Here is a 27,695-nt window from a genome sequence, read left to right on the forward strand (position 1 = left end):
GTGAAGTTCAGCTGAGTGCTCTAAGCCTACTGCTATCTGCTCAAGAAGAAGACACCGACAGAGAGCAGGCCAGTGCTGGACGCTTACAAACATGCCCCATTTCACTGTGGTGCCTGTCGAAGATAACCCGCCGTCCAACTATGACAGCCTGGAGGGAATTAACTGGGTGGATTACAGAGACACGGGACAAGGAGGATACCCCGGCCATGGAGACACGGTCAGCTCTGATGGTGAGTTTTCACATGAAAATCAACACTGCTGAAACTCTTCAGAACTCTTTTTTATCTTGGTGTTTACTCTCCAAACTATTATTAAGCAATCATAAAAAAACTTCTTGACAAATGGGTGTATCCACGGACTTAAACAAAAGAAATTGCGTAGGACAGCGTAACTATCAGCTCCATAGTAACCATGGCAATGCTCCAGATGTGGCAGACATGGGATTATTTTTTTTTCCTTTTTCTGACAGCTCACATTCCCAAATTTCCCAGAACTCCCTCCTCATTTGGGATAGTTCTGTTTCAGACATAAAAGGGAGGATTTGAGGAGAAACTGCTGCTGACGTTTTTGTGTGGTCAGTGGGCTTCCATGCCCAACATAAGTGTGGTGAAGAAAGGGAAAACAATTGGAGCGGGGGAGAGGGTAGAAATTGTGAGGTGAGAGGAGGAGGAGAAAAAAGAGGAGGTGGAGGGGCAGCACAATTAAAAGACAGGTCTCACACGTTCCCACACAAAAGATGTAACTCTCTCCCTCTTCCTTTCCTTCTTTCTTCCTTTCGCTCCCACTGCCTTGCTTGTCTGTCTTTTCTGACGACAGCTGTGTGGGCTAGCCTCTCACCCATCTCTCACTTTTTCCGTATTCTCTCTCTCTGTCTACACTATATGACCAAAGGTTTACAGACAACTGCTTACCCAGGATTCACTGGGAAATCAAGGGTATAAAATTGTGCGCAACATTACTCTCTTATGGAGACTTTACACTAGATATTGGGATATTGCTCTGAGGATTCATTCATTCATTCATTCATTGTCTGTAAATACTTATCCAGTTCAGGGTCGCGGTGGGTCCAGAGCCTACCCGGAATCACTGGGCACAAGGCAGGAACACACCCTGGAGGGGGCGCCGGTCCTACACAGGGTCACTTTATTCAACCACAAAAACATTATTAAAGTCAGGTAATGTTTGCTGGATAATTAGTTCTGAGCTACAAACACCACTTCATCTCACTCCAAAGTAACTGGATGGTACAAAATTTAATTGATACTACTTTCTTTTATACATCTCTAGCTCATGCATAGCACTGTAATAATAATGTTCCTTCTCCCATAAAGTCACTATTTTGAAGATACGTGTTTTTCATTGGACAGTGATGATATGCAAATGCTCCAGAGGATTCCACTCTACAGGCCGCAGCATTCATTCATTATTAGAGGCTGACAGCTACATATGTAGCTAAAAATGTAGCTGGACATGAATTTAGTCTCAGTCCTGTCTGTGACCATGTTCATCAAACTGTTCCAACTCCTTTATGCTTTCTAGATTTGGAAACATATTTTTTCTGTATGTGTAGGTGTGTTTTGTTTGAGGGGTAATTAGAGGCCTAGTTTGTGGTGTGTGTGAACGTTTGTATATTGATGCAGGGTATTGGTTGATGCAGGGGCTCGTCGAGTGCTGCTCTGGTCTGTCGTTAGGAAAGGGTGGGCAGTGAAGTGAACACAGTGCAGACTTTGTTCAAGTGAGTGCTGTTAAGGCCAACACAACACACACTGCATGCACTGTGTATACTCAGGGCTTCAGACGAATACATACATCAGCTGAACATGAGCTTATACCCTCCACACTCACTGCTCCAGCTTCTTAGTTCCGAGAGACTGCTACACTAATCGTTAACAGATCTTTGAGTTAAACAGAGAAAAACAAGAAAAACCTTCAATACTTTAGTCATCTCATCTCAAAGGTACTGGTAGATGCTGCAGAGCGTCCATGCTTTTTCACTTGATGCATTGTACAATTGAAAGTTTTGCCCCAACTATGAAGTACTTCACATAACCAACTATAAGATGTGTCTTTAATTATTTGGACATATAGTGCATACACTCAAAGATGAATCAGAGGTTTGTTTGCCTTGCATATCTTTATATGCTAAATGCATCAGAAGAACTGTAGCTATAGCTAATGGATTAAGAAAATCAAACCTGGTCAGAGCCTGATGCATACCACACAGGCAGCATAGCCAAGGAAAGATAAACACATACCAGGAGAGAAGGAGGGATGATGAAAAAGAGGTCTGTGTGTCTGCGCATGTGTGTTCAACAGCTGATTCAGAAAGCCAGCAAAAAGGAAGGAGAACTGGGCAACTTCTTTCAGTTCTGTTATTATTAATAGGATGAAGAAATCAGTGGTAATTATCTTGACCTTGCTGTTACTCATATGTGCCCTTGAAATGTGAAAGGATTAGTAAAATCTGTCATTTTTCCATAATATGATTCTAACTAAAGATCACAATAGAAATGTGCATTTATTGGGTACTGAGTTACACACGTCATGAAAGTCTCCCATTTGGGATTTTCCTGAAGACTAAGAAACTGTTTCATTTCACTGTTTTCTGGATCCATTTTCGTAATTATTTTAAGAGAATTCCTTCAGAATTAAAAAAGACTTTTTATTTTACTGTGAATTTAAGATTGATATAAACAAATAATGTCAGTTTTCATTGGCTGCACTATGATGTGCCAAACACAAAAAGTATAAACTGAACTACTCCTCATCATTTCAGCATGAATGGGCAGGGCAGAAGTTATGCATGAATGTTCTTTGAAAGCTAAGAAGAACATTAAGCTTTGAACTCGGTTCTGATATACCCCATGGTTTTCTATATATTTTTGGACTCCACATAAAGGGGGAAAAAAACTTAAGGGAAAAAAGAATACTTATTCTAGTACTCTGTCATGCTCTCAGCACAGGCAGGTTGAGCAGGCGGAAATGCAGAAGCAGCAGGCTGCCTCAGTCCCAGTGGGAAAGCCCTTTAAAAAGAGAAAAACAAGTTTGTTCTATTTTGGAGGAAGAGCTCCCTGGCAGTCCTGAGACTCAACAATGACTGTGTGCTTATGACATCCTTTCTGCTACAAATAATCCACTCATTGGATGAAGAGCATTATTAGTTTTTGCTGAAAGATAGCAGTCTGTCCCATTGGCTGAGCAGCTCACTACAAGCATGTTGCACTGAACTGTCTCACTGACTTCAGTTAAGAAGTGAGACTGGGCCAGTGAGCTCACATAAAAGTTATTTTTAATCCCCAAAAACACTCAAACCCCTGTGGATTCTTTCAGTCTATATACACAACATTATTCTTACTGAATATACAGTATAAACAGTGTTAGTTGTAATGCCAAGCAGTAATTAAAGTAGATTTTTCGTGCTTCAGTATCCTCCTCCTGTAACTTTTAAAAATGAGATTTAACTGCAGCTATGTTCTGTAACGAGTTACAATATGAAGCCTTAAGATAACTAAAAAATATTCTGGGAGTTTAAGATTTGGGCACATTAATACTTATTTTGTGGGTGCATCTGGTCATAAACAAGGCACTTTTAATCTATAGCATTGATTGTCAGCATAAGAAAACTTGATGGCCCTTTAATGTAGGTGTTCTTCCATAAGCTTAGTTATGACAACTGAATTATCTTTTCATGACAACTCATATAGAGCTACATATACTAATTTATAGGTATATTCCAACATGCCACTTGTCATAAGCCTTTATGGTTGTTACTGTAGGTTAATAACAGAAATTATGAAAGACTTATGCAGGTATCATGTAGCTCTATGAATGAACATGTACAGTAAATGGTTAAACATATTCTTGGAATCTTCTATACACTTAACTTGCCCCTTTGGACACACACACACACACACACATACACACACACACACACACACCAAAAGCTCTTAGTACTTCAAAGCCTGTTCATACAGTTCCCTCACAGCAGGCAACCAATCAACAAAGTTCATCTGTACATTCCTATTATTGTTTTATTAAATCTCTAAATGCTCTAGAAACTGTTTACTACTGATTATATACAGCTTTCAAACTAGCACACCTAAAAATATGGTTTCATTTCAGTTTTGTGTGGGTTGTTTATTAACCATAACCTTGTTATTTGCTGATATTACATTGAATATTACATATGTACACACTTATAATTATTCCAACCAGTTGGAATTAACTCCCCCTGACTCCTGTCAGTTTATTTATCTCATGTTAACTAGCTTTAAATCCTTACAGCACTGGATTTTGTTTTATTGTTTGTTTTATTTTAGAAAATATTATTTAAGCATGCAGTGTCTTATTTGAATCTAAAAATCATGTCACGTTGGTTCAGGATAATTAGGGTAGTTGGAGTAGTGTGTGGTTGTTGGTGTGAGTAAAATCTGATGACTATGGTTTGTGTAAAGAAGTAAGAACTTAAGATTTGATTCACTGGATCAATTAAAGCAAAAATCTGTAATCAGGTAAAGCACAGATGAGCAAGATTTGATGATTAGGGTTTAATTCCCTGTTCAGATAAAAAAAAAGTTGCAGACAATTAATAAATATTTAGTAAAAACTGATAAATCAATATTTAATTCAGAGGTAAATACAACTTCTATTGTTGTATTACTTTATCAAGAATGTCTTGTTTTATGGTAACCTAGAAATGGTTAAAAATATTAGCATGATGTTATTTATTTTTCTGCAGTCGAATTGGTTTTAAAATTAAACTGATACAGATACTTGAACAGTAATGTACTTGGAAATAATGAAAATCATGTTAATAATAATTATGCATGTTATATTCTTTTAAGTCATTGTTTGAAGTTCAAATAAACAGAGACTGCTATTTTAAAATAGTTTTTAAAATATGTCTGTCATTTTCCATTTTCAGAAGCTTAGATCATAAATTCACTCACCTGTTTGGACAGAGCACGTCTGACTGCCGTCTCTGTAATGTAAAATACACACCTTTGTGGTGGCCAGTTAGAGTTTGCTGTGGTCAGGAGACAGACAGCTGGTTAGACCAGGTGTACACAGCATTCTAAACAACAAGAAATGATGCCTTACATTCAGCTAAGTGATTAAACTGAAACAGTACTTACGACCACAGATGAACCCCTTAATTTGTACACACACACACCCACACCAACACACAAACACACACACACAAATACAGAAACACACACAGACACACACAATGTCAAGCCCCATATCCAGTGTCAAAACCATGACTATTACGTCAAACAAGTTATCAAGCTTCTAAATCCTGAAAGCTTTTCCTCAAACCAGTGGTTAATCAGCATAAGCAGCATGACTTCTACCTTTGTAAATTCTTTAAATATCAATTAAATGAGAATGTTGGCCTACAGGATTTCAAACATAAGCCTCTAATGTGGTGGTAAAATGTTTTCTGTGGTTAATCGGCTTTAGTGTATTCTAATATGCCCACCCACAAAAGTATTTTTAGCCCATGGGGTCTTAAGAGTATTATTGATATAATGATCTATTTAACCTTAAATACTCTGAAAATACACACACAAATACGTTAATGAGTACATGCAAGTGCCTTAACATATTTTTTGTTGTCAAAGAAGAGTTAAACTATATGTTCAGAAGTCTGCATATCAGCTCATCCAACATACTTTCAAATGAAGGGTAGTGTGTTCCTATTTGCTGGAGTAAAAGACTCTTTCAAGAAGTGAGGGTTTCTGTGAGGATTTTTCACTTCAGCAAACCCTCTTGTCAGTACTGTGCCTTCTGTGTGTTCTGTTAAACCACATCAGTGTTTTACTGAAAAGACAGAATAAGCAGATTTCCTTTATGCCTTACATTTAACTCCCTCTTCCTTAGCAGATTATGCAAACAGATGTCTGAAGAAAACAGTCAACAGCTGTATACCAAATGTGTTCAGACTTTCTCTTTTGTGTTTCAATAGCAGCTTGCACTTTCCAAATAATGACTTTTCAAACTGTTCTCATTACAAATTGTATTGCACTTATACACTACCAGTAGTTAATGAACATGATTAACTTCAGCAGTTGCATTTCATTTCAGTGTTTAAATCTTTACATGTTTTTTCTTGTCAACCTAATTATAGCCAGCTCACCCCATTAAGTATTCATAACTTTCAGCTTTTCTTATGTCGTCATTAACACTTACTGCATTGTTCTTAAGATCTAAATAATTTATTTCCAAGTGACTCTTCATTGACTTTCAAGTAGAATGGGAATCTTGAAAGTACAGTGTTCTAGTCACATATACTTTTAAATATTTGTCACATACGTAAGGAAATCACTCATGAAATATAACACAATAAATTAGGGTGACCAGATCTGAGATGGTGAAAAAGAGGACACGTCTAGCCCCTCGCTGCAATTGTATGCTGAACCTATTTGTGCTTTTAGGTCCTTTACACCTTTATTTGCTACACATGGGAAAACATGGGAATTTCTTTTTTAATTCATCCGAGAACTTACATTTACGTTTCGGCATAGCTGCTCGAGATGAGGGTAGGTACATGAGCTTTGCCTGACGTAAACAAGGACTAATGACGTGCAGACTGACCAATTAAATGTTACAGAGAGGGTTATCGACCAATAATGGTAGCCCTACAGTCAGACCGTCCAATCGGAAGATTTTAGGCTACTCCACCACGCCCCCTTCTCACTCAAGCGAACCAATCGGAGTAGGGGAGTGCGAGACTAGTTTGTGAACGAAACTTCTCGAAATTCTATGTAAGCTCTAGAAAAACAAAATCCCGGACATTTGAGAAATTCCGCCCGGACATTTTTTAGGTCTAGAATAAGAGGACATGTCCGGGTAAAAGAGGACGTCTGGTCACCCTAAATAAATAGCAGAGCATTATTCTATTTAGCACTAGCTGTTTACAGCTCCTGCCTCTCATATATAGATACCTCTCATAATATCTACAAGATATTTGACAGTGTGACAGCAAGCTGAAATTGTTCCAAACGGTTAGTGATAATGATTTTGCAACTATTCTAGCACATTTGATAACAGTATGGATTTCTTGGATTAACGTATTCATTGTTAAATCACGTTTGATGTTGTGTTATGACAAATCAAATCACAATTATTTTAATTTTAAGAACACAGTTTGATTGGTTGAGAAATGTCCTTTTTATATATATTTTTTAATTAACATTAGCAACTAACATCCTAAACTATGATTCAATTTGTACTGAAGCTAACCATTGCTAACTTTCCACTTTAGCAGTTGAAGATACAGATAATTAATACATTAGCTACAACACACACACACACACACACACATATACAGATGCACAAATGTGAGCAACTCTGAGCATTGGTCTACTGTTCGGTCTTTGATCTGAAAAGCTGCATGGAATGTTTCACACTGCACTGTTAATGCGTTCAGACTTGTCAACATAGTTTGTTCCACTCCCCCCAATGGCTGCACAGTCAGAGAGCCTGTTAAAAATACTCTTTGGTTTTAATCTTTATAAGGAGACTTCCAATATAAACTAACACCCTCCCTATTAAACATTATTAGCTAGGAGGCAGGACCAGGCAAGCCATTTTAGAATTCAAGGGTTCTGGAAAGTTATAGCTGTTCAGAGGTGAGACTGGCTGAAACATGACACGTAAAAACATTATCTGAAACCCCAGGTTTGTTATCTTACAGTTTATTAGCAGTAATGGTTAATGCACAATTTTTTCTCATTAATTCATTCATTGTCTGTTACCGCTTATCCAGTTCATGGTCACGGTGGATCTGGAGCCTACACTGAATCACTGTGTGCTAAACAGGAACACACCCTGGAAGGGGCACCAGTCCATCACAGGGCATCACACACTCATTCACTCACACACTCACACCTATGGACACTTTTGAATGGTCAGTCAACCTACCAATGTGTCTCTTTCAACTTTGGGAGGAAACTGTAGCACCTGGAGAAAACCCACGCAGACACGAGGAGAACACAACAAACTCCTCACAGAAATGTGCAAGCAGCAATTCTCTAGTTTAAAATAATAGATTCTGCTTTTCAAAAAGACGGTACACTTGACAGTTGTTGGGATGAATTGTTTGAATTAGTAGCTCAACCCATCCTCTATCAATCTAAAGAACATTATCACAGCTCCACAGCCATTTTGGGGTGTAATATATCCTTGACATTGGGCATGGTGACTTTCTATGGGCAGTGATACACTATGTGGATTATAACCTGTGTGAACACCTGTGTACATAATGGCTGAACCCCAAATAAGAAATATATCCCTCTGCTGTGAAAAAACCTTTACCTTAAGCACTGCTTTAAAACACTAATGCTGTCATTCCAGATGTATTATGTTTTGTTGTACTTGGCACTAGAGGGCAGCATTATACAAAATGTTACTTACAATCTCCCTCCATCCGCCTCTATTCCAGTCATCCGTGTTCAGTGAGAAATAACAACCCAACCACAACACTATAAAACCAGATTTCCACATTTTAATTCTGAACGGTTAACTGCTTAATGGACCTCCTCCCTTTCCATTTCCCAGCTGGCTTCAATGCAGCTACTTTAAGACAAACAGAGGCTGCTGTTAATGGCACTGCTCTCTAACAGAAAATGCCCTTATAACCTAATCTAAATCCTTCTTCTAAGAACTCCAACCACCAAGAGATGTATAGAGTACCAGTTTCTGCTCGTTATAAAAGGACCCACTTTATCTGATACTGCTGAATTGAACAGGATTCCTAGGAGCTGCTGGTAAAACAGGAACGACATGGAAAGATTGGTTGTAACAAATAATAAAACGTGTCATAAGGACATCAGAAAATAAGGAAAAATCCCTTCACAGACCACAGAACTGATCATAATTTAGTGACAGGCCTTACTACATATATAGTCTTGCAAATTCACATAAAAACCTGTTTGTGAGTTCCTGGGAACTGGGGCATGATTGTGATACATCAATACTTAGCTGAGCCCTAAGGGGTTGCAAGGGTGGGAATTGATGTATTAATTAATTATGTGGTATTTTTTCCTTTTATGTGCAGTTTTAAATATATTCTATTCATAAATATACTGTGAAATGGCATATTTGATTAGAATTTAAAGAAAGGATAAAGGCTCATGGCAACATATTATTAGGCCTCTTTGTGTGTGTGTGTGTGTGTTTGTGTGTGTGTGTGTGTGTGTGTGTGTGTGTGTGTGCGTGTGTTTGTGTGTGTTTGTGTGTTTGTGTGTGTGTGTGTGTGTGTGTGTTCACAGTGGCCTGGATAGAGGTCGATTATGCCCAAAGCTCATAACATTTCTAACACTGCATCATTCAGAGAGACATGCTGATCCACAGCAATGCTAATACTAACTCTAGCACTAACGGCACACTGTCCCAAGACAAAGGTGAGTGTGAAATAACCTTCAGTTTGCAGAATGTAAAAGAAAAAAAGTAAGATGGGTTAACATATTTTAAACCCAGTTAAGGTCTAAAGATTTCTTGGGATATTAGGTATAAAATATTCAGTTTCCAGCGTGCTGAGCTGGAGTTGGAACAGATCAGAAAGTCAGATGGAACACTTTATTTGGAGAGGATCAAACACTGAAACAAGTCTTTATCTCAGTGTTAATAATCAACTAATAAGACAAATGTAGATGTGTTAGTAGTGTGAGCTGTTGCTGTTTCAAATCTGATTTGGTACAAGAAACAAACGTGCTGCCAAAAAAAGGATATATAATATCTCCATCACCTCAGATTGTCAATGACCATACACAGATAGGCATCAAATATGATCAAATATGTTTATGTAATGTTTGGAATTTCTATAAACACACATTCTTGGTTGTTGTCTTGGAACTGTAGAGAAATAGCTCTAGGCTGGACTGATGCACTGGGGAAAAAGAGCATTGAGACTTCCTGATTTTATGTTTACTTGGCAGAAACCCTTTAAGTGTTTGCTGATGTTAGGTCAATGCTGATCAATAAATAGATGCATAAATAAATATATTCTTCATGTCCTTCATGTCATATAAAAATTTCATAATTAATTGACCAATAGAAATGCTCCAAAAATACTTGGAACAACATCTTTTTACATTCACTTCAACTGAAAGTGAAGAAGATTTTTTCCCTTCTCCTGTAAAGTTACCATTTTTCAAGATACATATTTTTTTTTTGGACACTGAAAGTATCTTAATGTTATATTTGCTTGTCCTATGTTTGCTGGTCTTTTTGTTATGAAATGTTTCTGCAGTATAAAATGTAGCTTGCAATAGCATTGTTTTGATATTGGAACTAAATGTATTCAACAACATTTTAAATTACATTTTTACAATAATATTTGTATATTTGCTACAGAAAAATTCAGGTGTTTGTCAATGGTCATTCAAAATAAAGGACAAAGGCTGAAATTAAACACTCGACACTTTACGTCCATTTCAGCATTTGTAACTTGTTTCCTTGAAAACGTGGTGATCAAGGCAAAGTTAATATTGACCTTCATGTTTTCTTGGACATTCAGGCATCCATTAAGATTTGTCATGTCTCCTTTAAGGTTTTACAGTCATGAAAAGACCTCCACACAACACATATAAACAACTTAATTATATGTTGTACCTAAGTTTGTGAGAGACATTTTCCAACAAACATGATTAAGACTACGTGAGCCCATAAATTTGTGTCTAACCAAATGCATATTTGTCAGAGAAGATGAACGCCAAAATTGTAAACACGTGCAGTTGTAAAAAACATAGTTCAGCACTTAAAGTCATTATTATATGGATATGGCATCAAAGCTTGTAGGAATGTCCTACAGCAGGGGTGTCCAATAAAAGTCTAAAAGCAAACCTAGAAATTCTTTCAGCATCCCTCAGACTTCTTCTGGGTTTCATTGTGTAGGACATTAAGCGCAAGGCTTTTGGTCTTTCCATTTCTCTGTGAGATACTGTATTATTTAAAACAATTACATAATGTGCAGTATATTAACAGTAAGTGACATGACAGAAACATTTGATTTAATACAAGTTGTTTATATGAACTTGACATGGTACATTCTGAAACTTTAATAATGTTAGTGTAAATCCTCATCTTGTTTTATTTTGTAACATCAAAGATATTTTTGGTTTCAGTGGTGTGTGCTGGATACTGAGTATATTTTTTGATTATTACCTGGTAGATCAATAATGGAATATTACAGATTCTTTTTTTTTTGGAGGCTGATGCTGTAAGGTGATGGGTGTTCAGTGAAGTTAAACTTATTTTAGCATATTTTTGTCTGTTGACTTTTTGCAAAATAAAGATTCGAACTCAAGCTGATTGAGGCATTTTGGCTGGATCTAAGAATTTAGGTGGTAAGTAGGGATTTTTGAGTAAGTTGAAAGCAGCATGATGTCATTGTTTCAGGTTGTTACCAATTAATATTTGGTAGCTAAATTTTCTCAACCCTTCATTACCCTACATTAGCATGCATAAATGGAGACTTTTGTGTGTGTGTGTGTGTGTATGCTTCATCAGCTAAATCTGATTTTCTCTTTCTCCAACTCTGCAGGACATGGCAATAAAGAAGACAGTCCTTTCCTCAGCAGGGCAGAATCCTCAAAGAGGAATGACTACTACGACAAGAACCTGGCCTTGTTTGAGGTTCTTTATTGTTTGTTTTACTAATTGTATTGTTGTATATGTTTTCTTCTTCCTAATATACTGAGTAATTATATGTTGTTAAGGCAGTTAAAATATTAATTGTCAGCCATTTTCGGTTTGACCGTGCCGCTATCTCTTTCTGAAGTATGTTTTTTCCATTTACAATGAATAATTGACCTTCCAGTTCTGAACAAGAAATGACCTCAGCTGATCTAATCATTCTGCCAAAAGCACAATTGTTTTCTACTCTATTTTTAAATGACTGAACTTTGAACGTATGTTCATCTCTAAAGTTTCTGTCCCATTTCCCCTCACCATTTGTTGTAATAATAATTCCTTTTATGGATGTACAGGAGGAGTTGGACATTCGACCCAAGGTTTCCTCCTTTCTCAGCCGCTTGGTCAACTATACAAATATCACTCAGGGGGCAAAGGAACACGAAGAGGCAGAAAGTGCTGATGCATCAAAAAGGAAACTCCCCAAGGTTAAAAAAAACTTTAAATTAAAGTTTTAAAAATATAAACATGTCACTGTGAAACAGTAGTATCCAGTACACAATGCTGTGCACAGACTTCCCTTTTCTGTTTCTAGTCAAAACAGCCATTGTATTCAAGTCCCTTTTCAGCAACGTGAAATATATTTATGCAGAAAACTCTACCGAAACTGTAATAAAAAAGCATTTTTGTACAGACTTGCTTTCAGTTTTTCAAAGATATCTATAGGGATAATTTCAACAGCTTCAATGTTCACTTGGTTAACTTTTCAACTTTTCAAAGTCCACATCAGATCCAAGTAGTAACTGTGTACTGAGGAATTCTTTTGTAAAATTCAAGCTCAGGTAAAAGTTGAAACCAAATCTGATCTTGCTTTTGCTGTCTCTCTCTTCTTTCTTTGTGTAGTCTCCAAACATGGGTACAATGATGGGAGTATACCTGCCTTGTTTGCAGAATATATTCGGTGTTATCCTCTTCCTGCGACTCACCTGGATTGTGGGCACAGCAGGAGTTGTGCAGTCTTTTCTTATAGTCCTTATGTGCTGTTCCTGTGTGAGTAGACTTGTGTTACATGTACACACTAAAACTTCCATGTTAGTGGTTTCAGTAAAGAACTTGTAAGTTCAAGTTGCATCTTGTACAAAAGTCAAGGCCTTATTGAATTTGATAAAAACATTCTGAGTGATTTTATATTCAAATGAGACATTAAACACAATATTCCAGTGTACTTGTCACCCATGTGCTTATCTTCTATTTGTGAAACACAAGGGAATTAACACTGCACCACATGCATGTATTTATTAATTTGCTGTTGTATTGCTGTATTAGTTTGCTGTAATGACTCTTGAATGAATCTTGGACTATCTTAAAATTCAAAAGTGTGTGAACCTCAGTGACCAATTATAATGTTCTTATATTGATTTACAGACAATGCTTACTGCAATATCGATGAGTGCAATTGCTACTAATGGCGTTGTTCCAGGTAATTTCTCAAGGAGCTGACTATGTTTAGAAAAGCCTAATTTCCCTAAACCCATACTGAGACATTGCAAGTACTGACATGAGAGATAATTTTTTTTCTGTTACTGGTGGGGCAAGTTGTAGCTAAACATTTTTAAAATCTGTGCAGGAAATTCACATATGTATACACACAAAAAAGCCTAATTGTTAGGTTATTTACTCTTTATTCGATGTAATTATCAGGGCTGACATTTGTGGTTTTGTTTTTCATATTTCCCACAGCTGGAGGAGCTTACTTTATGATATCGCGTTCATTGGGGCCTGAGTTTGGAGGTGCTGTGGGGCTTTGTTTCTACCTGGGCACAACCTTTGCTGCTGCCATGTATATTCTGGGTGCCATAGAAATATTTCTGGTGAGTCAGGCCTTTGTTTATTCTTTTAAATGTATTTATTATTTTTTTAATGTATTTATTTATTTAGTATTTATTTATTCATATAAACAGTTTACCAAAAGGGGTTTTAACATTTTTGCTGTTTTTGTCTATTTTAATATATTCAGATTCGTCATTCGTCACAGAGTTTTTAAACACTGTGTCCGCTCACTCACCACTATGTTAACCATACCTACCTCGTAGATCCACCTTATAGATGTAAAGTCAGAGAGTGTAGCTCATCTACTGATGCACAGTTTGTGTTGGCATCCCCTAGTCCTTCATCAGACACCCACAGGGCACAGTCTGGATATTTTTGGTTGGTGGGCTATTCTCAGTCCGGCAGTGACACTGAGGGCTTTAAAAACTCAAGCAGCCCTGCTGTGTCTGATCCACTTGTATCAGTGCAACACACAATAACAGACCCCCACCATGTCTGTGTCACCCAAATCATACTTGTCTTGTGGTGGTCCTATGGGGGTCCTGACCATTGAACAACAGGGTGGTAGGAGGCTAACAATTTATGTAGCACTCTAGATGGACTACTATCTGTAATTGTAGAACTACAAAGTGCTCCTGCATGGTCAGTGGAGTTGATATAATGCTTCATATATTTGTTAAGCACAGGGAGATTATACAAAAAAATTACATAAGGTTTCTAGTGTACTACCGTAAAGGTAATTCTGAGATGGCATTTAATATGGTATGATCTTAGAATTCAAATATATATATTTGTTAACAAAAGTAATTTCTCATTCACAGAAATATCTGGTCCCTCAGGCAGCTATATTCCACCCTGCAGATATCCATGCAGGAAGCAGTGCCATGTTGAACAATATGCGAGTCTACGGCACCATCTGCCTCAGTCTTATGGCTGTCGTGGTTTTTGTAGGGGTGAAGTATGTGAACAAGTTTGCCTCCCTTTTCCTAGCCTGTGTTATCATCTCTATTGTTTCCATCTACGCTGGGGCAGTCAAATCAATCTTCCACCCTCCAGATTTCCCGTAAGTACAAGCATACTGATAGTCCAAAGAGGTGTTTTGATTAACCATTGTTTTAGCATGGCAGCCAACTCGCACACACACTGAATGCGTTCATACACTGAATGAGTTAGCAAAAGTAAAATATGGCAATTAGTAGCCCTGATATTTTTGTTGATATTTAATTTCATAAAGTCAAATATCAGATGTATGAATACACATTTTCTTTAAGATTCTATAATGCTTAATGCAACTCAAATGTATGCATGTGGTACTCTGTATTAAGAAATTGGTTTTAACTATTTTAACTAAATATTGAATGTTGTCTAAACTTTGTACTTAAGATTTCTTCTCACTTAACCATAAATTATAAATTAATTCATTCAATAATTCATTGTCTATAAAACCACTTATCCAGTTCAGTGTCATAGTGGTTCCAGAGCCCTCACACACACTGGACAGGGTAGCAGAGCACAACACACTGGACAGGGTAGCAGTTCATCCCAGTGCACCACACACTCACACATATTGACACTTTTCATAGCCAGTCCACCTACCAACATGTGTTATTGGACAGTGTCTCCCACAACCTGAACCCTCAATACCAGGACTGTGAAGCTGTGTGGCAGTGATGCTACCTGTTGTGCCCACTGTGGCTCTCACACTGAAATAAGCACATGAACCTATCCACATGAAATTCACCAAAAGTAGTAACCCCAGACAATCTGCCATCTTGGCTGAAAAATGCTGCACACTGGTTCTAGGTCTGTGACTTCAGACGTCAATCTATCATATTGGGCTATTTTTAATAAAAAAAAAAACACAAACAGGACACTGCCAAATCAAAACTTAACTTTTACAAACTCAAAAGAAGAAAATGAACATTAGGGTTTACAATGTAGTTAATATCAAGACAGCAATTAAAAACATACTGGCACAATTTGTTATGGAGGAGTCTACTAATGTCCGAACTTTAATTTTTTACCCAGTAGACTCCTTAATTCCTCATGTTACAATGCTCCACATATGTATACAGTAATCCCATAATTCCTCGCTACGTCGCGGGTTTTTTCAAGGGGGCTTATGGCCGCTATATCGCGAATATTGAGGGAAAATCTAGGAAAAATGTAAGTATGTCTTACGTACAGTACATGTATTGTTCATGTCCACATCCGAGTGAAATTTACTTATGCTAAATCACAGTTTAGGAATTACTCTATTAAAGAAACTGGTAGGATATCACATGTAGTTCCAGCTGAAAAACATTATAGGATGACTGTTTAATGCAAAGGTTAACAGTACAGGAAGGGTTTTAAAAGTCCAAATACCTGTTAAATACATAAAAAATATATCTTTCCTCTACTTCGCGGAAACTCGTTTTCACGGGTGGTCTTGGAACGCATCCCCCGCGAAAACTAGGGATTAGTGTATACGTATACATATAACCTTACACGACAATATGCATATCTTATAATTAGGCATATAATCTATACATTTTAAGTTATAGAGAAATTCACAAATAAAATAGGGTGACCAGACGTCCTCTTTTTTAGACTTAAAATTGGAATTTCACAAACGTCCGGGATTTTGTTTTTCTAGAGCTTTTCGAGAAGTTTCGTTCACAAATTAGTCCCGCCCTCCCCTACTCCGTTTGGTTCGCTTGAGTGAGAAGGGGGCATGGTGAAGTAGCCTAGAATCTCCGGATTGGACGGTCTGACTGTAGAGCTACCGTTATTGGTCGATAACCTTCTCTGTAAACATTTAATTGGTCAGCCTGCACGTCAGTAGTGCCCCCCCCCCACCCGGAGACATGTCTTATTTTTCACCATCTCAGATCTGGTCACCCTATTAAAAACGAATCCCCCAGCAACACTCATAGTCCAGTAACGTATTCCCTTACCAGCTAGGGATATTTCAACCTACCCTCTACAGGTATATAACATGTAAACCTGGGGACCCTAAGCAGATTGGTTCTACAATATATATGCACAGAAACAAAGTAAAACTAAATTACATTCCAGCTGCTGCACATGCTCTTTAATCAATTAACACAGAATGGTTTGTGTGTATCTATCTCAGCTGCATTCAGGAAATTGCTACACATTATCGGAAAATTAATCTGCAGACATTTCCTAAATTGATAGATACTGGCTGATTTGCTATAAATGTTTGTCTCCTTCATATACTCTCCTGAGTGTCTGGCTCATATTTTCCAACACATATTACAACCCAGCCCCAAGGGTGATGTGGTAGGAATGAAACAGTAGCTCAATGGTTTGATTGTTGACAGTCAAATAGACAATTGAAAAGGAAAACTTGCAGAGCTGATATTATAATAGGATATGATGTGATATAATATGATATTCTAACACAATTGTTATGTATGTATGTTTTTTTGCTAATGTATTTTTCCCCATTCAGTGCTTTATGTGCTTCTTTTGCAGTATCTGTATGCTGGGGAACAGAACATTGGCGCGTGATCTTTTTGATGTGTGTGGGAAGATGGAAGTAAACGGGAATGAGACAGTCCCCACTAAGTTGTGGAGGAACTTCTGCACCTCAGAGAATGTCAGCAGTGCTCACTGTGATGAATATTTTGCCCAGAACAATGTAACAGAGATTCAAGGCATTCCTGGACTGGCCAGTGGAATTATCAGAGGTAGAGCAGTTAACACATTGTGACCAGAAATATGTGGGAGTCTGTCAAAATAAAAATGAGCAGCTACACAACTATTAAAACATGCAAAAGTTGAAGGCAAATTTCTTTAAAACGGGTCACAAATAGGTGGACCGCAGAACTCTTTAACTTTGAACAGATTGTTTGCTTTAAGTGGCGTAACTCTTCTAGTCATTGCAGATCAGTTTTAGCGCTCCAGGAAATTACTAGGCTATTTGCGTGCATCTCACGCATGAGGCTACTCAGCCTACTTGCTTTTTCTCTGTTTTTGCCTCTGGATTTAGTTCTTCTGGGCTCCGGAGTATGGATTTTTTAAATAATAAAATCCACATTGCTCACATCTGTCTCTAGCTTTTGCTTACTTCCATTAAGCAACTGAAAGTGGGCTTTCTTTACAGAAATTTCTCCAAAAACTGGGGGATATATTAATTAAGCAGTCATTTTTTCGAGGTCATTTGGCGTACCACCTCTTGCTGCTTCACGTACCACAGTTTTAGAACCACTGATTTAGAGTATTTGTTATTTATAATTGTTAGTAAATGTTGAAATATTCTGAAATGTAAATGAATGTTAATAATTAGATTTTTCAGTTGTTAACCACATAAAATAATGCTTTAATTATAAGTCAGTTTTAATGTACAGGCTATGGCACTGATCATAGTGCAAGTTATACATTATGTTCCGGTCCATTGCTTGAGAAATTTTTTCTCTGTCTGGACCTTAATGAATTTCAATGAATTACCCCTGCTTTAAAATGTGTAATTGGGTGGGGGTTTTTTTTGGACACAAATGGTAATAAAACAACTACCCTGATATTCAAAACTATTTTCATAGCCAAATAAAAATAAATACATACACTACAGTTTTTAATAAATACACACGCTACAGAATTGTGCACAGTATTGTAATTATAATTAAATGAATGTATTTGCTGTTGATTTTTATTGTATCAGAATTTATACAGAGTATTTTTTTTCCAGAGAACATGTGGAGTGATTACATGGAGAAAGGGCAAATTCTGGAAAAACCCAATCTGAAGTCTGTAGACGTCCACGGTTCCATGGAGTCCTTTGGGTTTTATGTATCTGCAGACATTGCCACTTCCTTCACTCTTCTCGTGGGGATATTCTTTCCCTCAGCAACAGGTACACCCTGTCAGGTGTTCATTCAAGCAAAACAAAATTCTGTCATTCATGCTAACAACTTGAGTGACTTAAGTGTCACCTAACGCTACACTGTAATTTTTCTTGAACAAATGTATTATTCTTGATTAACTTCCAAAGATTTGCTCTCATTTTCTGTTCTGTATCGTAAGGCATCATGGCTGGTTCCAACAGGTCAGGAGACCTGAGGGATGCTCAGAAGTCAATTCCTGTTGGGACAATACTGGCCATTACAACCACCTCCCTTGTCTGTATCCTTTGCACCAGCAAATTAAATGAATGAATGAATGAATTAATTTGTTCATTCATTCATTGTCTATAACTGCTTATCCAATTCAGGGTTACGGTGGATCCAGAGCCTACCCGGAATCAATGGGCGCAAGGCAGGAATACATCCTGGTGGGGGCGCCAGTCCTTCACAGGGCGACTCACACACTCACATCTACGGACACTTTTGAGTCGCCAATCCACCTACCAACGTGTGTTTTTGGACCGTGGGAGGAAACCGGAGCACCCGGAGGAAACCCACACAGACACGGGGAGAACACACCAAACTCCTCACAGACAGTCACCCGGAGCGGGACTCAAACCCGCAACCTCCAGGTCCCTGGAGCTGTGTCCCGCTCCAGGCAAAATAAATGCAAAAAATAAAAATAAATAATAATAATAATCTCATGCTGAAGTTTGTTCTTATTTGACCATTGAATTAACATTCATAAATAAGCCCAATTTGAACACCTTGTGATGTTGTAACAGCTTAAACAGCTCGAAACCAACTGCAACAGTCCTTCCTGTTTTTTTCCTGAATTATAGTTGTCAGATTTCAGTTCTGTGGTCCTATTTGGGGCCTGTATTGAGGGCGTGGTTCTCAGAGACAAGTAAGTGTTTATTATGTTATTATTACTTTATAAATGTTTGATGAGAAACTTAATTTTTAAAGTCTAAAATATAAATTGTCCTGTATGTGTCTTTGTGTAGATTTGGAGACGCAGTCAGTAAAAACCTGGTAGTTGGTACACTTTCGTGGCCTTCCCCTTGGGTCATTGTGATTGGCTCTTTCTTCTCCACAGTAGGGGCAGGGCTGCAGTCCCTGACTGGAGCTCCCCGCCTCCTGCAAGCTATTGCTAAAGACAACATTATTCCTTTCCTCCGAGTAAGACCACTACTTTCAACAAAAATCAACACATTCAACAGCATTTGTTTAGAGACAACACTGTAGTCAGAAATTGGCATTATATTCCATATGTTCTCTTAAACACTGATCATAACAATGTAAAAAATCTGCAGAGATGTACTTTACAACGTGTGCTGTTTCATTACATCAACCTTAATGAGGGCTAGACTCCATTCACTACCTGCACACTATAGTTATTTTGTTAAAATTACAGTGTATTGTTCTGAGGCCAAATTTTTACCTATATTTTCATAACCAACTTTTGCCATTAAAAATCAAAAACGTCAGCTTATAGAATTCCTAAATGTGTTCTGAATGATATCATAGATGAATTTACTCAGATTGCTAATATCTGGATTTATTATAGATTTTTAATTAAGTAATTAATAATGTTTTACTGTAACAGTGCACAATTGTTTCTTGATTAAGCAATAATTTGAGATTTCAGTTACATGATTTAAAAAGTATCCTGATGTCTCATTTGCATTTCTGTAAGTAATCAAAAAAAGAATAAAGTCAGTGTGAAATCTGTTGTGTACAAATGTCACCTACTCACATATACTGTCTTATTAAATGACATTTTTATTTTAACATGAAATAATTTCTGCAACCACAACCCTAATTGATTAAGCGGAAAAGATGATGATAATTTCTGCATGATTTCTATTCCTTATGGAAAATATTTGAATGTGCATGAGTAGTGTGTATTGTTTATATGAGGAAAGCTCTGGTCTTTTCGGAAATTGAAAATCCAATGGATATAGTTGGAAATGTTTGCATGCTGGCATGCAAAGTGTTGTTTTTTGAATATGATAATCTCCTTGTTCATCTATGCTTGTGTGTTTGTTTTGACCATCTAGGTGTTTGGACACGGTAAAGCAAACGGGGAGCCTACATGGGCACTACTGCTGACTGGGCTCATAGCAGAGCTTGGCATTCTGATTGCCTCCCTGGATATGGTGGCTCCCATTCTCTCTATGTGAGAACTTATATGCACACTCACACGCATTCAATCTAAATACTCACACATCCAGGACTGTACACATCACATGAAGAATGCTGATCATAAGGCTACCTTCCAATTTATGCTAGTACATACACTTTGCTTGTGTTCATGTTTAAGCTATTCTCAGAAGAAAAGTACAGTATTAAGTGTATTCCCGGTATAGTTAGGACCCAAGTATTTATATGTTTTAAAAAGTGTATCAAGCCCTCTATTTACAAACAAGTCCCAGTCTGAGAGATATTTCATTAGTCAGATTTGTTTGCAAGTGCAACAAAACATCTGACGTACATGGACTGGACTTAAGTGGGTCTCCACTTTAAACAAATTTTAAACTAATGGACTCTGATGTTCATGTCTTTGAAAGTTTATAAGTTGTGCAAGTACAGGGCTTAATGTATGTAGAAAAGCTATACTGTTTGTCTCCTTATGACCTGACAGAGGTTGCAATGTACTGTATTTATAAAAACAGCATTTTTGCAACATTTGATCATTTATCTTGTCATATTCTTCTGTTTTTGCTTTTGATATTCAGAGTGTTTTTACATTTTTCCCATCATTTGTGCTCCTACTAGGTTTTTCTTGATGTGTTACCTGTTTGTAAATTTGGCATGTGCTGTACAAACCCTCCTACGAACGCCAAACTGGAGACCTAGGTTTAAATACTATCACTGGTGAGTGTGCATGTATGTGCAAGCTGTGGTGTGTGGGTGGATGTCCCTGTGAGCTGTGTTTGAATTGTTTTTCCATTCTTCTGTCAGCATGTCGGGATGTGTTTGAATTAGATTGTGGTTCGATAAAATTGGAGCTTCCGAATGGTACAACTGTCTAAGCACTGTCAGTGATGACCCAAGGATGGTAGTTCAGGCCTTCCCTTCCTTCAACATATTTGCTAACATAACAGAGCTGTTCTCCAAGTCTGTTTACCTGTCCCTTGAGGAAACGATACATAAAGATATGGTAGCACAAGGCTCTGTTGATGCATGCTAGCCTTCACCTGCCTTGTTAGCACTGTGTACAGGTTGCAGGTATATTTGGCAATATCTAACTTAGGGAGAAATTTGGGTAGATTAACGTTCAAATGAGGATAAAGTTTGACTAAAATTCTGCTAAAAATAATAGCACTGTGAGTGTTTTTAAAGATTATAGATAAAAACACTGTACTTTTGATTCTTTATCAATACTTTATCACTTTATCATCATATGCTCTGTTAGTACTAAGAGCCCTCTATGTCTATCCCTTAGGGCTCTGTCTTTTCTGGGAATGAGTATGTGCTTGGCCCTTATGTTCATCTCTTCCTGGTATTATGCCATTGTAGCAATGGGGATTGCTGGCATGATCTATAAGTATATCGAGTATCAGGGGTGAGTATTGACCAACAGAAACTTTGAAAACATTTTGCTTAGCTTTCAGGAGTAGCATCACTAAATATGTTCTTGTCCCTTAGGGCAGAGAAGGAGTGGGGTGATGGGATCCGTGGTCTGTCTCTCAGTGCTGCTCGATATGCTCTGCTTCGTTTGGAGGCTGGGCCCCCCCACACGAAAAACTGGAGGTTTGTTTCTTGATTACCTCCAGTCAGACAGCGTTTTTAAAATTAAACATAAGATGCACTTTATGCTCCTTGAATCGTTTGTTTAATCTCCTTTTACACTTTTGTCTATGGTGTGTGTGAACTCTGTTGTTAAACAGATGATAACAGGTAACACATCCTTGTCTGCATACATTGTAGTAGAGCATAATTATGTTGGAAATACTTAAAGAAAAATAACCAAGTGAAGATAATTATTATATTATTATCAAACTGTTATTTTGTGAAATCTATAGAATTCTTTTTAAATTACCTTCCATTGTAAGTAAAGGATATTTTTCAGTTGACATTGGCAATATTCGTTTATTTCAGAAAAACACAACAGATGTGTTTTCCATTTGCTCTTTTTAAACACGGAAATTGATATTAGTTGTAATGAATGTAATGTTTTCTTATTTTTGTATTAATTTTTATTTATAGTGTGATGAAGTAGAAGTTAAAATATACTGAAGTGTTATAATGATGGGATTATTGTAAATTGTAGACCCCAGTTGCTTGTACTGCTGAAGTTGGATGAGGACCTACATGTCAAATACCCAAGAATGCTGACCTTTGCCTCACAGCTGAAGGCAGGAAAGGGTCTCACGATTGTGGGATCAGTAATCCAGGGCAACTTTTTGGACAGCTATGGAGAAACACAGGCCTCAGAACAGGTAAATCCATCATATTAGTACCAAGGCTGAACTATGCCTACTAAGCTTTGCAACAAAGAACAAATTACCACCTAATAAACAGAAAAAATGCTTAGGTGACTGGTTTGTTGTAAACATATATGGCTTTTTTTTGCAAGGACTCAATAAAAAATAATTTAATTATTAATTTGAGAATGAAGACATATTTACAAAAGTCCTAGTGGAATTCATGTAAATTGTAAACTGTTGTATGTGTCTCTCATCTTTCAGGCAATTAAGAACATGATGGAGATAGAGAGAGTGAAGGGCTTTTGCCAGGTGGTGGTGGCCTCAAAGGTGAGAGAAGGAATCTCCCACCTCATCCAGTCCTGTGGGCTGGGTGGGATGAAACACAACACAGTGGTGCTGGGCTGGCCATATGGCTGGAGGCAGAGCGAGGATCCTCGAGCATGGAAAACCTTCATTAGTGAGTTTCTATCTTTGTCTGTATGAATACGTTTAATAAGAATTTAGTTTCCAAAAAGACTCAGATGAACCCATGTTGTAATTTTTGATAATGTTAGAATTATGAACAAATATTTTATCATTACTCTTCCCACAAATGAGTGCCAAATTACATTCTACACTTGTATGAATATGCCTTCTACTTTCAAACAAATACCTAAACTCTTTCTAACTGATTGATTGAATTCCTCACTGTTGTTCATCATCACAGATACAGTCCGCTGTACCACAGCTGCTCACCTGGCTCTAATGGTGCCAAAGAATGTGTCATTTTACCCCAGCAACCACGAGCGCTTTACTGATGGGCACATTGACGTGTGGTGGATAGTACATGATGGAGGAATGCTCATGCTGTTACCTTTCCTCCTCAAACAACACAAGGTACACATTCAGAGACCCTTGATAGAGTTTCAGCACTACTGCTCACTGCTCGGAGGCTTCAATAAGGATTAGGTGCTCTTTAAATATGTATTAAAAAGTCTCATTTAACTCTGGTTCTCTTGTTATCTCAATGCTGTCCAGGTCTGGCGCAAGTGTAAGATGCGCATTTTCACCGTGGCTCAGATGGACGATAACAGTATTCAGATGAAGAAAGATCTTGCAACGTTCCTATATCAGCTCAGACTTGAGGCAGAAGTAGAGGTGGTGGAAATGGTATGTACCCCACACAAATTCTCCCAAACATTAAAGATTTGCATCAATCTTAGGGTGAAACTGCACTTACAACTTACCCCTAAAGATGTCTTGTTGTTTTGTTGCTGTCTGCAGCATGATAGTGACATATCTGCATACACGTATGAAAGGACACTAATGATGGAGCAGAGGTCGCAGATGTTGAGGCAAATGAGACTATCCAGTGCAGAGAGGAACAGAGAGGTGCGTGTAGTATATCTACTTGATTCATTACCTGCTTTATTTAATTTGTAGCCAAAAACCAATACATCAAGTTTTTGATATTAACGTTAACATTTGGTTCTGAGAAAGAGGACGGGGTGGGGGGTCAAAACCTTGAAAAGCGAGGCTTAATATTGTGGTAATGACCTGTTAGGCTCAGCTGGTGAAGGACAGACACTCTTTGGTGCGAATGGGCAGTTTGTACTCTGATGAAGAAGAAGAATCTCTAGATGTAGTGCCTGAGAAGATCCAGATGACATGGACTAAGGACAAGATGGATGCTGAGAGACGAAACCGAAACAACGCTCCAGAAAACTTTAGAGAACTGATTAGTATTAAGCCGTGAGTATTGTTAATATTTAAAGTAGTGCTTCTGGAGCTGTTGAAATTGGGATCATGTTTATATTTATGATTAGTGAAGGGTTTTTAGAAATGAACTCTTCCACTATTTAGCCATGTTTTATTCTAAGACTACTATTCTCTTTGACTCATTTAAGTTTTGCTGGGAGAAAAGTGTGGATGTGTCTGTAAGAGCACTGCAGTCTAGATGCCTTTACACTGTAGTTTATCAGATAGGTCTGCAGATTTGTTTTAATAATTCAACTTATAGAAGCAGGAGGATACTGATATGAGATCAGCTTGCCCCTTTACTTATATCCCTGAATAGTACAGATGCATCTCAATAAATTAGAATATCATCAAAAAATTCATTTATTTCAGTGTAAAAAAAAGTGAAACTTCATTACAAACAGAGCAATCTGTTTCAAGCATTTATTTATTTTAATGTTGATGATTATGGCTTACAGCCAATGAAAACCCAAAGGTCATTGTCTCAGAAAATTAGAATGATCAACACAAAATTCCTGCAAAAGTTTCCTTATATGGTCCTTTAAAATGATCTCTTAGTCTAGTTCAATAGGCTACTGGTTCATGGGGAAGACTGCTGACTTGACTTGACAGTCGTTGACACCCTCCTGCTGTATCCACCAATATTAACGAGTAGAATGAGTAGAAGGAAAAAGTGTGGTAGAAGAAGGTGCACAAGCAATACGGATAACCGCAGCCTCAAAAATTTCACAAGGAGTGGACTACTGGAGTCAGTGCTTCAAGAGCCACCACACATAGTCGTATATAGGACATGGGCCACAACTGTCGCAACCCTTGTGTCAAGACACTCGTAACTGAGAGACAACGCCAGAAGTATCTCTCAAAGTCTTGTTTTCAGATGAAAGATAATTTTGAATTTCATTTGGAAATAAAGGTCTCAGAATCTGGAGGAAGAGTGGAGAAGCACACAATCCAAGCTGCTTGAGTCTAGTGTGAGCACTTCATGCTTCCCTCTGTTGACAAGCTTTATGGAGATGTGGATTTAATTTTCCAGCAGGATTTGGCACCTGTCCACACTGGCAAAAGTACCAACATCTGGTTTAATAACCACAGTATCACTGTGCTTGATTGGCCAACATACCTGCCTGACCTAAACCCCAAAAAGAATCTTTATCAGACATGCTGAAGGCCGCTATCAAAGCAACCCGGTCTTCCATAACACCTCAGCAGTCCCACAGTCTGATCGCCTCCATGCCACGTCGCATTGATGCAGTAATTCATGGAAATGGAACCCTGACAGAGTATTGAGTGCATAAAGTGTACATACGTTTCAGTAGGCCAATATTTCTGTATTTATGTAAAAAAAATAATAATATTTAATCAGTCTTTTATAATATTTTAATTTTCTGAGGTAATCATTCAGCAGTCGTCCCCATGATTGTGTAGCCTATTGAACCAGACTAAGGGACCATTTTAAAGGACCATTTTAGGACACGTTTGCAGGAGTTTGTGTTGATCATTCTAATTTTATGAGATAATGACTTTTGGGTTTTCATTGGCTGTAAGTCATAATCATGAACATTAAAAGAAATAAACATCTGAAATAGATCACTCTGTTTGTAATGCATCTATATAATGAGTTTCAACATTTTGATGATATTCTAATTTATTGAGATGCACCTGTATATAACCTACAACAGATTAAATCTGAGATCAGTAGTTTTATTGAGATGAGTTGTTTTTGCATGTATGTATTTTACTTGTTTGCCATGAATTTGCTATTCTTATCAGTGTGTTGTTTATGTGGAGACAGAGACCAGTCTAATGTGCGAAGAATGCATACAGCAGTAAAGCTCAATGAGGTAATTGTGAACCGATCCCATGACGCCAGGCTGGTGCTCCTCAACATGCCTGGGCCTCCACGCAACGCTGAAGGCGATGAGAACTGTATCCTTTGCTCAGTAAATAACAGTGACTTGCACAAAAACTTAGCGCATATGCTGTCACAGAATTTGAACTAGACTAGGACTTTCAGATTTTTTTCTACAGAAAGATCCAGCATAATGTTGGTTTTATAGGGTTTGAATCTCCTTTAACTCAACATTTTCAGATATGGAATTCCTGGAAGTACTGACTGAAGGACTTGAGCGAGTGCTGCTTGTGAGGGGTGGAGGACGCGAGGTCATTACCATCTATTCTTAACAGGTTACCACCAGAACAAAACGAACCTTGCCACTAAATATTTGAGAATAGTGAAGCAAGGTATTACCTGAATATTAAAGGTATTACCTGAATACTAATCTAGATATCATATATCTATAGTGTTTCTAATAAAGGATTGCTACACTGAACTGTATCTGGAGATGCATTCGTAATAATTATGGGACCAGTCCATTGTAGCAAGTCATACAGTGTGTTAGAATACAGCCAAGTGTTAAAAAAAAAAAACACAAATACCACACACCATGGTCCAAACCAACAAATCAATCATGTAGGTGGCATATTATGCAGTGAAAGATATCTCTGATTACAGGAACCTGAATCTATGCCAGCACATATCTCAGTTGATGATTCAGTCACTTCCTCGTACTTCTTAGAAAGCTAAAGCCCATGTGCCAGACAGACAAACCACAGATCCTTATATTTATTTAATTTCCTGTCAAAACTGCTCATTACATACAAGTCAATAGTTATTAATTTACAAAGAAAAATCGACAACAAAATAACCATTTTTTTATGTTTTCTGCTTTGTCCACACTTTGCCTAAATTTCAGCTTCTGTATGTTCTAGTAACTTCCTTTCCTTTTTTATTTAAATAAATCAGTTTTGGTGGTTTAAAGGGTTTTACAAATTTGTTATTTTAATGAACTGAACTTTCCCCTTTGGTATTGTTACTTGTTTCTATTGGCTTTTTTGACTGGAAATGTAATAGTTTTGCACAGAACAATAGCTAATGTGACAATATATTATGTTGTCACATTACAACAGAAGGTTGTCAGTCTGCACAGAAACATTGTGTCTAAACAATGGATGCACATTGAAACTAATGTGTAAAAATAATGATAGTTAATGTTGACCCCATTCTCATTGGTTTCATGTGTGGATGTCTATATACTCTGATCAGCCATAGCATTACTACACCTCTTTTTTCTGCACTCACTATCCACTGAGTATATAAGTGCACTATTTCTACAGTTATAGACTGTAATCCATCTGTTTTCCCACC

At 37.5% G+C, this 27,695-nt stretch overlaps 1 protein-coding gene across 1 annotated transcript; it reads left to right on the forward strand.

Moving 5' to 3' along the window:
- Nucleotides 1–27,684, forward strand: LOC136679703 (solute carrier family 12 member 4-like). The gene is made up of 24 exons (XM_066658368.1): nt 1–230; nt 11,549–11,640; nt 11,994–12,125; nt 12,541–12,687; nt 13,063–13,117; nt 13,378–13,508; nt 14,289–14,530; nt 16,951–17,165; nt 18,164–18,328; nt 18,499–18,597; nt 19,167–19,224; nt 19,325–19,499; nt 20,381–20,499; nt 21,099–21,197; nt 21,769–21,888; nt 21,972–22,076; nt 22,597–22,765; nt 23,015–23,210; nt 23,460–23,629; nt 23,771–23,902; nt 24,017–24,124; nt 24,297–24,484; nt 26,283–26,416; nt 26,580–27,684. Exons 1-24 carry the CDS (start codon nt 92–94, stop codon nt 26,669–26,671), a joined length of 3,282 nt encoding a protein of 1,093 aa, XP_066514465.1. The 5' UTR covers nt 1–91; the 3' UTR covers nt 26,672–27,684.
- The last annotated feature ends 11 nt before the right edge of the window (nt 27,685–27,695 follow it).

This window comes from Hoplias malabaricus, chromosome Y (assembly GCF_029633855.1).
Source record: "Hoplias malabaricus isolate fHopMal1 chromosome Y, fHopMal1.hap1, whole genome shotgun sequence".
NCBI classification, from domain to species: Eukaryota; Metazoa; Chordata; class Actinopteri; order Characiformes; family Erythrinidae; genus Hoplias; species Hoplias malabaricus.

What these genes read in the sequence shown, in the direction of transcription:
- LOC136679703 (XM_066658368.1), top strand. Translation starts at nt 92, where the DNA reads ATGCCCCATTTCACTGTGGTGCCTGTCGAAGATAACCCGCCGTCCAAC. An exon ending in GTGGCTCCCATTCTCTCTAT is followed by an intron (nt 20,500 to 21,098) that starts GTGAGAACTTAT and finishes TGCTCCTACTAG; the next exon opens with GTTTTTCTTGATGTGTTACC. An exon ending in CCCCACACGAAAAACTGGAG is followed by an intron (nt 22,077 to 22,596) that starts GTTTGTTTCTTG and finishes TGTAAATTGTAG; the next exon opens with ACCCCAGTTGCTTGTACTGC.